Here is a 12801-nt window from a genome sequence, read left to right as displayed (position 1 = left end):
CTAGGCTGGGATTATGGAGTTACATTTTGGCTGGGCTAACGAGTCTATGCATAGTCCAATCAAAATCGCGCACCGGAATCCGGTTCGTTAACTGTCATGCAGAATTCGGTCGATTGAAGGATTTGCAAAGCATGTGCATCGCCAACTCGTTGTCAACAGATATTTTCCAAATCTTTTCATGTTTTTAATCACATTGCTCACGTGATATGATGTACTTCGCGAAGTAAGAACCGTTTCATCACAAAATAGATCTTGATGGTCGATCAGATCGTCTTGACTGGGCGCCACCATTTTGTTTGAAGCAAATGCATGTGATACGAGAGGTGGAATCTGATTGGTCATTATGGGAGAGGCATAGAATGGACATAACTCGTAATAGCCACTGGTGGCGCTACGATCGAGCCCAGGAATTCCAGCCAAGTTCGGCAAGGGTGGAAACTGGACTTTTAAAGTCAGTTAACTTTCTTGCCTCAGGAAGATGTATTAAAGTATGGAGGTACGACAGTGGTAGACCAACGCTTAGTCTATATAATTGTGATAGAAACAAATAACTGCTATTTAAATTGAAAAGGAAACCAAGTGGGATGGGAGATTTAGAACCTGGGAAAAATCTAGACTTGTTTCATTTAGGGCTTTTGAATTACAGAAATAGCTGGGCGAAAGGGAAAATAATTTGGTTCAGGGACCATGAGACTTGTCCACAATGTTGCTCAACTAGTATGTAGAAAAGAATGAGACGTTCTTTCAAATTTCCTGACTAGCAGTCAAGTGTTCATATCTAACCCTGCTGGGTAAGTCGTAGTTTACAATTGTTGCGTGAATCAGTCCCCAAACATTTGTCTACCGCTGACACCGCAGCCCATGGGTGTGGAACTACTGATATCACCGTACTTCATCAATTAAGAGACCAGCCCCCGGGAACTTCAGCTAAGGTCACAACCATATTAGAGCCCGGTATAAACAAGAGGCTTTCGTATCCTTAACGAGAAGGTAGGGCTTGGTTCAGTCAAGTTATGACATTCAAATGTAGTGGGAGAGAAATCATCAGCCGACTCACTGAACGGACACGGAGCCTCCGCGGATATAACGGAGGAAATACGGTATGTGTTCCAGAGGCGACCCATGTATAGTAGAACAGTGATATACGTTCCTGGAGCTCGGCGAGACAGAAATGATTATTTCCTCACCACCTTCCTCTAAACCCTCACGCAATCTCATTTGTTTGTGTCCAGGAGACACTATACTTAGCGCCACCTAGCGGTAATAACCAGACAAAGAATCCTAATTTACGTGCACAGGAAAGGCACGCACTCACAACGTGCTTGGGCCTGTTATCATAAATCTCTGTTGTTGTTTTTCAAATAGTACTTTATACATGTGTTTAATAGAGCCTGGATCATCCCCCCTTAATGTTCCCCCTGTATGGGATGCATCCTGATGCATTCGCTAGTTTCATATGAAACATCTATATTAATTTCATGACATATTTGCAAAACATTTTTGGTACTAATAGCTGCCAATTCTATTCATTGTTTCCGGGTGGGGCGGTGAGGTAGCCTACTTGTTGAAGCGTTAGCTCGTCACGGCGAAGACCCGTTTGCGAAAAGCATTTCTGGTGTCCCCCCGCCGTGATATTGCTGGAATATTGCTAAAGGCGGCGTAAAACCATACTCACTCACTAACTCTCAATCCGGGTGAGAACAGGGCCTTGCACGTGCGGCGGACTGATGAGCAGAGCGTCTCTGTGGTGTCATGGGTAGAGTGTCGGCCTGGATCCATCGCTGGTCGCGCCGTACCAAAATATGTTTAAAGATGGTATTTGATGTTACCCTGCCTGGCGGTCGGTATAAGGGTATAAAACAAGGACCTGTCGGCTCGGAGTCGGTATATACTGTGTCTGAGTGGGGTTGTCATGTTAAGCTGTGGCATGATATCTCAGGATAGCACAATACAACCGGATTCAGTCCGAACTAGTAATGCAAGACTAAAACATTATCAGACATGTTCAAAACAACTAGTCTATTTTTCTTTTGTTTCATTCCACTTACAAGTTTTGGATCTCTGACATCAGTTAAATAAATGTATCTAAATTATGTGAAAAGGTATGATTTTCCATATTTCAAGAAAAAAAAGTATCTATAAACAGTCGCTGTCTATTGTTTGCTCCTCATACTCATGTGCTATTAAAACACTTGCTTCCTGAAAACCCATTCACACCATCTTCATGACATTCATCCCGGCTATACTTCTAGATTTGTCAGCATCATTCCCGTACCACCAGTGAAGATCCGGGTCTTCAACAGACCATGCTTGCCATAAAAGTCGACGACGTTTGTCGTGAGGGACGACTAACGGGATCGGGTGGTCAGGCTCGCTGATTCGGATGGTGCATGTCATCGTATCCCAATTGCGTGGGTTGACACTGGGTTGATTATGTCAATCTCTGGATTGTCGGGTCCAGACTCGATTATTTACAGACCGCCGTCATATACCTGGAATATTGCTGAGTGCGGCCTTGAAAAACAAACAAACAAACCATACCGTGCTCGTGGGTTTCGCCAGAGTGGTAAACGTGTGAGATTTGCATTACTTCGGGCTTTTCTCCCACATAAAGCCGACACGCCATGACATAACTAAAATGCTTTTCAAAGCGGCGTTAAACCCAACTCACTCACTCTGTGTTGCAGGTTTCGCCTGACCAACAATTAGTTTGTTATAAGTCCAAAACAGGCAAGAACTCAAAAGAAAAATGTCATGTTCTAAGTTTCATGAATACATCAGCTAACTGCAGGTTTCCTCATTGCTAATATGACGCATCCCGTGTGTGCCACGTTTGGGCTCTTGTGAAGCCTATCCCCTCTACAAATGTGAGTGAGTATGGTTTTACGCCGCTTTTAGCAATATTCCAGCAATATCACGGCGGGGGACACGGGAAAATGGGTTTCCTACATTGTACCCGTATGAGGAATCGAACCCGGTTATTCGGCGTGACGAGTGAACGCTTTGACCACTAGGCTGTCCAACCACCCCTTCTACAAACGTAACTACAGTTCCGCTTCAATGATCCCCCTTCTGTAAACACACAACTACCACGACTCCACCTCCTACATAGTCGTCGGCTAGTCGTGACCAGACCAGATGGTATCGCTGTTACGGGCATTTCCGAGATCTGTGAGATGGGTTCCCAGAATACGGTGCAGTGGGGAGAAGACAGGTTATTAACTTAGTAATTACCGAAATCACTCTGACACGTGTTCACTGACCCCAGGAGGGGGGTGGGGGGTGGTGGTGTTGTTGATGGAATGGGGGTGTCGATGGCTATGCTTATGGGATCTCATACTCCAATACTGTGAAAACTTGAAACTTCTCTGTTGTCTTTTAAGAGGAGGTAGCTGTCTTCATTTGTTGCCGGCGGACAGGCAACCAAAAGGTTGTTTAATGCCAGACAATCCAGTGATCAGTATTGTGATCCACGTCAGCAAGGTACGCCAGCCAGCCAGACAATAGTTTATTCATGTCTCACTCCTGTACATACATAAAACAACCTTGTACAAATAAACCTTGGTAAAATGTACAGAACCATTCCATAGAACTATGAGAGACAAATTATCATAAATTATCAGATATGCTGTACGGATCATATAGTCAAACGTTATTCCTGTAAAACATGCTTTTTGCGATTAAGAATTGAAAATGTACACAACCAAACATGTTGCTATGGTTTAATTACATCTGCGGACAAAATCATAGAACCAATGGCATATTATTATTATTTATCTGTTTTACACAATAGTTTCTAATCAAAGAGTGCAGCACCGATACATTATTCTGCATCTCTTGAAACATAATCACCCATGAAGACCGGTTTGTAATTGGTCTTCAGCAACCCATGCTTGCCGTAAAAGGCGACTAACGGGATCGGGTGGTCAGGCTCGCTGACTTGGTTGATGCATGTCATCGATCCCAATTGCGTGGATCAATGATCATAATCGCAATCTCTGGATTGTCTGGACCGCTGTCATAAAGCTGGAATATTGCTGAGTGCGGCGAGAAACTGCAAACAAAACAAACAAACAAACAAACATGCCACCTGAACGTTTTCCCGTGTTTCACCCCCGGGCTGTGCCTCTAGTCTGTAGTTATTACTCTGAGAGACAACTTGGTTAATGGGATGCTATCAACTCACGTGTGAAACTGCCTGAGAGAACAGTCTCCGGGGGGTCTTCGCAGGTAGGTGTAGCATGTACAGACACGTGTTGATCGCACGCTTGTGTAGTTCATATCTTTAGTAGTTTAGACTAAAGCTTAGTCTCTGAAAATATATATAATTCTGATAGAAATAAATAACTCCATTGAAATTGAAGTTTTTAAGGTTGAAATAACCAGCGAGACCGGAGGAACATCTAGACTTGCTTCAGTTAAGTTTTTGGATTACAGAAATGGCTTGGCGGAAGGGAAAATAATATGACTCAGGGACTTTAAGACAGACTAACCTAAGTAATTCTTAGTTGTTTGAGAAATATTTTGAAATGAATATAGTAAAGACGTATTCCTCTTTGTACTTTACTTCACAACTTTGTAGAGCAATTCATTGACCGGACCGGAGTAGATGTAAGTCTCAGGTAGGGAATGGACCGTGGGTCCGATGGACCCTAGGGTAGGCATGTATTTAGGAGTGTGTGAGTGAGTGAGTATGGTTTTACGCCCGCTTTAGCATTAATCCAACAACATCACGGCTGGGAACACCAGAAATTGGCTCCATACCTTGTACCCATCTGTAGAGCCGAACCTGGGCCTTCCACGCTGCGAGGCGAGGCTTTGACCAATAGGCTAGCCCAGGATCTGTCGTAACTGCTTTCGGGCGTCCAGTGCGACCCTGCTACAGTTACTAAACGTATTGCCGTTCCTGGTCCTTGTGGTCAATTAAGCCATGGCATTGCCCTCGCCTTGTCCACCACGGCTCGGCTCCGTCAAGGAGTGATTGGTCTAATGACACTTACTCCAAGTTGTCTATCAGCATTCACACACGCTTAATAAAGAAACGCAACACCAGTTTATACTCACATAGTTTTACTTACTCTCAGCCCATCCATCAATACAGGACAGGATCAGACTGGCCAGGCTCGTCACTAGCTGGGGGAAACTTAGAACGATTGGGATTCGACTCGATCGATTGCAAACCGCGCTCTCCTCTCCTAATGTTGAGGGTATCATTTTATAGTGTTCGAGCCTGGCCTGTCCTTGTCACATGTCTCAATACCTCCATTTGATTCGTTACAAGTTTAGATCTGACCATGACTCATGTGTGTCGTAATCGGAAAAATACCAAAGCCTACGTGCCAGATTGCTCATCTCTCTATTGATTTTGTGACTCGCTCCGAAGCTCCAAATGAATTGTGCTTTGAAATTCCCCATTTGTTTCATTAACTCATGGGCGATAGCCATAGACCAATCCAATGATAAATGTGAAATGTCCAGAATACACTTGTGATAAATGTCAAATGTCTTTTCTCTATTGATTCCTTTCCAATTACAAGTTCTGTCACAAACTATATCTAATGCAACTCCTCATTGCAGCTATAATGGTTCTATTTATTATCATGAGTTTCTGAGATGCATTTTTAACCTTATAACAGATCCCTATATTCGGGAAGTGTGTTTCCTCACCGAGGCATTGCACCTTTCATTAGCATTTTAGTCAATTAATTCTTTTAACAGATGAAAACAACGTAACTTGATGATAAGACAGAGAGCGGGGTTGTTAAGGTTGAAAGTTAACGAAGGGAGATGGTCGGGGATTGATTTAAACTACGTTTGTGTCCTCTTTGTAATCCAGGGATAGAAGATGAATACCATTTTATCTTCATATGTAACTCCTATAGGAACATTAGACACCTCTCACTCTCTCGCGCCCCTCTCATGGCCAATTTTGCGACCGGGTTCCGTCTTCAAATGGCCATACCTAAAACAATTGTCAACTCGTTGCGTAATGGTCCACATATATTTCCCCATGTATTATATATATTTCAGATGCAATTTAAAGCACCCCGGGACATGCGGAATTAATCAGTATGATTGAACACATGTAACTGTGTCTTGGGTACATCTTTTAATGCAAGACATGTAAAAGAAAAAATATTTCTGAGGGATTCTTTGACGAAGAACTTGAAATCATACGCGCATTCTGATTGGTTTGTCGTATTTTCGCACATAACATTCATCGATAGGGGGTCGAGTCTTCTTGCAGGTTACGAAAAGGGACGAGTGGCGACGAATGTTTTTATTGGGTATTGCTTTTTTTTGCAGATTCCTTGTGTCCATTGGTCAAGGAGTGAATTGAATGGCAAGTTGGCTGGAAAGTAACTGTGCCGTGTGTGAGATGTGCAGTCAACGAATGTTCATCATTATCTAAGAGGAGACTCCCTTTGTGAGGAATAGCTGCAGTAATTACCCTCAACGATGCTGTATTAGACGTATACAGAGACAGTGGAGCAGTTGGTCACGCGAACCTCATTAACTAACAGCGTGCTGCGTTAACGTGCCATAGGACAAATACCAGTTCAGGACTGAGGGAGAACTGCTCGCGGAGCAATGGCGTCTGTTGACAACGTGGACGACGAAATGCTGTCCTACTCCCTGCTTCCATTCTTCATTCTCGGCGTCGTCAGGATTGCCCTCGCATGCTTCGGCATCGCCGCCAACATCGTGTCAATTCGGGTTCTCACTCACAAGTCAATCTGGTCGGCGACATCCATCCTCCTTATATCCCTCGTCGTGTACGACACCGTGTTCCTCTTCACCGGCGCTGTCGTCATCATCGCCGGGCTGCCGGAATACGAGGAGGACCATCTGTTCGTCACCGTGACGGTCTTCTACCCGTTCCGATACATCGCGCAAATGGGGTCCGTCTACTCCACTGTCGCAGTCACGGTGGAGCGGTTCGTCGTCGTTGTGACGCCCCTGAGAGCGAGGTCCATCTGGACGACGAACAACGCAAGAAGGGTGGCAATCGGCGTCTTCGTCTTCTCCCTAGGGTTCAACATCCCCCGGTGTGTCGTCTTCCACCAACTGTCATCAGCAGACTGGGTGGAGAACGGCACCCTGACTCAGACCGACGCATCGCAAGCGTTCCTCTATACACGAGTGTACGAGGTGTACCTGACGATGGCGATGTTCTACATCCTTCCCTACACCATCATCATCGTGCTCAACATCAACCTCATCGTCCATCTACGTATCAGCGCCAGGGTCACCAAAACAATCAGTCCCCGCCATACCGCGTCCACCTCGCCAACTGATAAAGAAGATGGCCTGACTATCGTTGTCCTTGGGATCACGACCTGCTTCTTCGTCTGCTGCGTGATTCCGCTGACATACCACATCCTGCTGCTGGCTGACCTGGACCTATTTTCGAACCCCCACAAAGTGTACTTGTTTGCTGTCAGTGACACGATGCTGTGCGTTAATTCGGCTACGGACTTTATTTTCTATTGTCTGCTGGGACGAAGGTTCAGGAACGTGTTCTACAAGCTCTTCTGCCCCTGTCTTTGTAGGAGGAGAAGTAGCCCAGTTAATCAGAACCGACTTACTCTTTTACAAATGAAAGGAATTCCGTGTTCTAATACTCGTTATACCATCTCTGAGTTGCGGTGACATGTGCAGTACAGGATACGGAGGTTTAGCTGAATTGGTGGTGTTACCATAGAAAGTTGATATGGACACTTTATCACACGGACTGTGAGAAGGAATACTACTAAAATAATACTCAGTAAGTTGTGACACTTTCCTCACAAATACAGTGTCGTGACTTGATGTATCCTACTCAAAAGATGTTAAGGAACACCCGATGACAAGACATGACAGATTAACTATAGCCAAATGAAAAACACGACCCGTGAAGATCCGAGTTAGAATAGGTCTTCAGCAACCCATTCTTGCCACAAAAGGCAACTATGCTTGTCGTAAGAGGCGACTAACGGGATCGGGTGGTTAGTCTCGCTGACTTGGTTGATGGATGTCATCGCATCCCAATTGCGTGGATTGATGATCATGATGTCAATCCCTGGATTGTCTGGACCGCCGTCATATAGCTGGGATATTGCTGAGTGCGGCTTGAAACTACAAACAAAACAAACAAACTAACAAACAAACATGCCACCTGAACGTTTTCCCGTGTCCCCCCAGACTGTGCCCCCTCCCGACCACCAACCAGTAAGTAGTTATTGCTCTGCGGGGCTACTTGGTTAAGGGGACCCTATCAAGTCACGTGTGAAACTGCCTGGTGAGAGAACACATGCTCATGATATCAATCACTGGATTGTCTGACCTAGAGTCGGTTATAGACATACTGCAGTCATATATTGTAATATTGCTGAGTGCGGCGTTAAACAATAAGCAAACAAACAAACATTTGAAAAACTAGGGTGTTCTTGTCACTGTATTTATGTGGAAAGTGTTACCTTTATATATTGTCCAAACCTACACTTGGAACCTGTGAGGAGGTCATTTGAAAGAGAAATACTTTACATTGACATTGTCAGATGTGTGAACCCTGACAAACTGACTTGAATGCCCAGTGTTGAGACAGGAGCGAGTGGCGAGGACGTGCAGTTATATAGAGACTCAGAAGTAGTGTTTTTCGTACACTTACATGTAATCCGTGGATTAAACACTAACAGGAACGTGTCAGTTCATTCATATCAGAAACGACACTCCCTAGATGGGCCATAATACTGGTTAATGTGACGTGTCTTTCATAAGGACACGGGTGCCGAGTCGTCTATCATAAGGCATAATTATTCGCTGTACTGAGTTGCGTCCCTTAGGCTGCCGGAAACCTTTGATAGTGGGTTCGAATCCCAGATTCGCCCTGAATATGTTACGGTTTGTCAGCGCCATATTCGTCCACGTGGGAATCGACAAAGCGGTAAAACGTCTAAGACCTGCAACACTTCAAACTTTCCTCCCACATGAAGCTGACACGCCGTGATGTAACTGAAATACTGTTGAAAGCGGCGTGAAAGTGTGACCAATCTGATTCAGAAGGTATCTTGAAATCATTGGTTTCTATTTTAATTCTACGACTATTCTTTAAGCAACCTAGCTGCAAAGACACACTTAATACATCCCGTAAATTGTGAATTGGGTTTAACGCCGCTTTTAACAGTATTCCAGTTATATCACGGCGTGCCAGTTTAATGTGGAGGAAAGCCCGAAGTGATGCAGGTCTCAGACGTTTACCACTTCGTTGAACCAACGAGCACGAGTATGGTGCTGACAAACCTAGAAACATAATCGGGGCGAACCCACGACCATAGGATTTTTGACGTGACTAAGGGAGCGAATCGCGGCGCCTTAGACGACTGGGCCACCCGTGCCCCGACATCCCGGAAGTACATGTGTATAACGTGATGAATAGTGTTGTTATAAATCTTGCTTGGTGCCCTAGGAGATTCCGGGGCAGGATTGGTCCCCATTTCCCGATGCATAACTTGGTTTCTTGTGTTTCGTCCATCGTACCTCATGGACAGCGTGGATGGTTGTTCCTGTTGTCTATCGAATCCAAGAAGAGACATTGTCGCGTCGAGTCGTCGCCCTTACAAAAACAAGCAAAAAGTGTCAAAATTAACCAAAGCGCGACAATGCGACAAATGGCCAAAATGTCGCGTTGTCGCATTGTCACGCTTTGGTTAATTGTGACATTTTTTGTTTGTTTTTGTAGTGGCGACAACGCGACAATGTCCCTCCTAGGATTCCATATCAAGCACTGGTTGGCCTGACCCAGACACGATAATATACAGACCTCAATGTAACAGCCTCAATGTTGCTCACTTCCACATGAAGGAAAACTCACTCACTCACTCTTCCCTAGCAGACAGGACCTTCTCCGAGGTGAAGTGGATAGAAGCTGCCCTGAGAACGGAAAGGTTGTTGTTTACAGGGATAAAAAAGGACAGGTTGGTCTAAGTAGGGTATCCATTTTAAGCTGCGACATGGTATCCCAGTGGATTAGCCCTATAAAACCGGCATTAGCTGGTACAAGCACACGACACACACAACACAACACACGCACACGCACACGCACACACCGCACAGACCCACACGACACACAAACACCACACATACATACACAAACACCACACACACGAACAAACAGACAAACAGACAAACACACGCGCGCACACAAATACAAGGGAACACACGTCGCTTGAATCCCCATTTCACCTCACGTTGCCTAGCAACCAGAGACTTCTATACAGGTAATGCAGCCGATATGTGGCACCAGATGCTTATCTGGTGAAATACTTCCAATTCAAGTTCAATAAACGACAGAACGACCTCTGGCACTGCCACCTGGAAACCGACTTTTTATTTCCCCAAAATAACACCCTGGTCTTTCAGCCACTGGTATAACCAGTAGTAGGGAGACTGGACCGGGATAGGTTTCTGTGTCGTCGTGGTAGTCGTAGTGATCTTGGTCGTTGTTGGAGCGGCGATCGCGGTTACTTTTGCCAGTTCCCTGGCTAGAGCCTGGACGCCGTTCCATGCCTCGCTGGTATATCCGGGGATGGAGGAGGTGGGAGGGGCAAAGTTGTAGCGGCTACTCATCCCGGGGGGGAGCTCTATGGTGTAGCTGTAGTCGATCTTAGCCCCGCCCTTGGCGTAGTCGTCAGACCCCCCGGCCGCCACGTCTGGAAGGAGACATAATTATTGGCCATGTCATCCTCCTCCTCCTTTAACCAGTGTGCGTATTTTCACTGGACTGACATTTGCACCCAGAAAGTTACCGAGAAAGTTCTCGTATTTAAATATATTTATATATATCTACAAAATAAAACGAATAAAATCCAACAGGAGCCCAGAACAACCCTTACCTGAAGCTTAGGCAATCTAGACTTATCAAATCATTCTAAAGTTGAGTTGACTCATTTAAAAAAAAAAGAATTCTCTAAGGTCTGGGAGGCAGGCTCTATCTCCACTTTATTTTGATAAATTCCCGCATTCACAAAGGACAAGATAGATCCATTCGCTACCATAGCCCGATTCGTATGGCACCACACTAACAGCCCTCCAATGATATTACTCTCATGAGCGAGACACATTCTCTGCTGAGTTCGAGATGGTCGTATGGAGGTGGTGACGTCACTGCCGAAATGAAATTATGGTGGCGAATGTCTCCAGTGTAGGTATCACAGTAGAATGGAGATATAATACACTTGTCAATCAAGGATGGGTTCTTATCGGTGTTATTTTTTTATTTCAGTCTGAAAATGCTGTCGATGCCATGGGCCACGGGAGGAGTGGCAACCAGCTCTCAATATTTATCGTTACAAGATCGAAAGCTCCCGAATTCCCAAAAAATCGCTTTGTAATTAAGAGTCCATCTCATTATCTGCCACTAATTTAGTTTTTGTATGTTATAGCACTGAAATTTGTACTTTTAGTTTCCGCCCTCGTACACACATGTAAGTAAGATATTGTAGATTTCAATGTTACGTAACGATGTCCATTAAACATTCCTTAAGTGAGTGAGTTGAGTTTTAAGCCGCAGTATTCCAGCAATATCACAGCGGGGGACACCAGAAATAGGTTTCCTACATCGTACCTATGTGGGGAAGCCAACCTGGACCCTTCAGAGTCCGAAAGATTTAACCACTAGGGTATCCCTAATTCCACCAACCCCTCTAATTCCTTGACTTTAAAATCACAAGAGAAAGTCACGGCCGGGGCAATCTACACAGGTATTTCATTGCTTCCTGTCTGTACACCATGCATGGGTCAGTGATGGGATCTGAGGCGAAAGATATTTGCTACTCACAGAGCGCTTTTGAGGAACTTCCGGTGATATAGTCATCGCTCATGGCTTTGTTGGCGACCTGGGCCACTCGCTCCTGAAAACATGGTGAGAGAGTGAGTGAGTGAGTGAGTGTCATTTCACGTCACAGTCAGCACAATTCAAAGCCTTTAGAGCAATGGAGCCTCGGCAGGGAATATATTGGCATTAGCCCACCTCTCACAATCCAGACACTGGAACAATCACACAGCAACCCTCTCATGCCGCCGTAAAATACTCGATTATTTACAGACCGACGTCATCCAGCTGGAATATTGCTGAGTGTGGCGTTAAAGAACAAAAGACAACAAACAAACAAAACTAAAATCATCCAGATTATACATCATGAAAAAACGATCATTGATCAGTCGATTTTTACGACTAGATTGGCACGTTGAGGATACGGAGACATCCTAGTCCTGTGTGGTAACACAATTCAAAATTAATGATAAACACGGTGATATCTTTGGAGGAAAGCCGGTACTGCATGACTGGCTGCACGACACAGGCACGACGCACGGCATCGGTAACCGCCTCACTCAGTGTATCCACGTCCACGCATCGTGCTCTCACAGCCACCAACACAGTCTGTTACACATGGACCACACCCACCACCTCTGCTGCATCAGATGATGAGGTGAGGAGAAGTCGGGTTTAACGTCGCGTCCAAGATGATTGCACTTATATAGCGACGTGCATGCACGTGTGTATGTTTCTCTCTGCTTGTACTAGTCCGGACTGATGCCGATTTATAGTGCTAGCCAACTGTAATACCATGCCGCAGGTTAACATGAATACCCCACTCAGACACAGTTTACTGACTCCGAGTCAGATAGTCCTTGTTTTAGCCCCTTAATGTCGAGCGCCAGGCAGGGTAACACGTTACATCTTTTAACTTCTTTTGGTATGAGGCGCCCGGGGATCGAACCCCGGACCTTTCGCTCTCCGGGCGGACGCTCCACCACTAG

The 12801-nt window shown here is 45.2% G+C and overlaps 2 protein-coding genes across 4 annotated transcripts in view; one reads left to right on the top strand and one right to left on the bottom strand.

The window, feature by feature from the left end:
- Positions 1-6591: 6591 nt before the first annotated feature.
- Positions 6592-7653, top strand: LOC124121578 (FMRFamide receptor-like). Its single transcript, XM_046484632.2, has one exon. It carries the CDS (start codon positions 6592-6594, stop codon positions 7651-7653), a length of 1062 nt encoding a protein of 353 aa, XP_046340588.2.
- Positions 7654-10341: 2688 nt separating this feature from the next.
- Positions 10342-12801, bottom strand: part of LOC124112267 (carboxypeptidase B-like) — a 46867-nt gene continuing 44407 nt past the window's right edge. For all 3 annotated transcript variants that reach the window (XM_046472332.2, XM_046472496.2, XM_046472418.2), the window contains exons 11-12: positions 11819-11891; positions 10342-10691 (exon numbers count right to left, since the gene is read on the bottom strand). In XM_046472332.2, coding sequence (XP_046328288.2) covers positions 10369-10691; positions 11819-11891 — 396 coding nt within the window. In that variant the 3' untranslated portion in view covers positions 10342-10368. The remainder of the gene's footprint in view (positions 10692-11818; positions 11892-12801) is intronic.

The sequence above is a fragment of the Haliotis rufescens genome, unplaced genomic scaffold (genome assembly GCF_023055435.1).
Source record: "Haliotis rufescens isolate VD_foot unplaced genomic scaffold, xgHalRufe1.0.p SCAF_17, whole genome shotgun sequence".
Lineage (NCBI taxonomy): Eukaryota > Metazoa > Mollusca > Gastropoda > Lepetellida > Haliotidae > Haliotis > Haliotis rufescens.
Note: the sequence above shows the minus strand (reverse complement) of the source record. Positions and strands in the feature narration are given on the sequence as shown.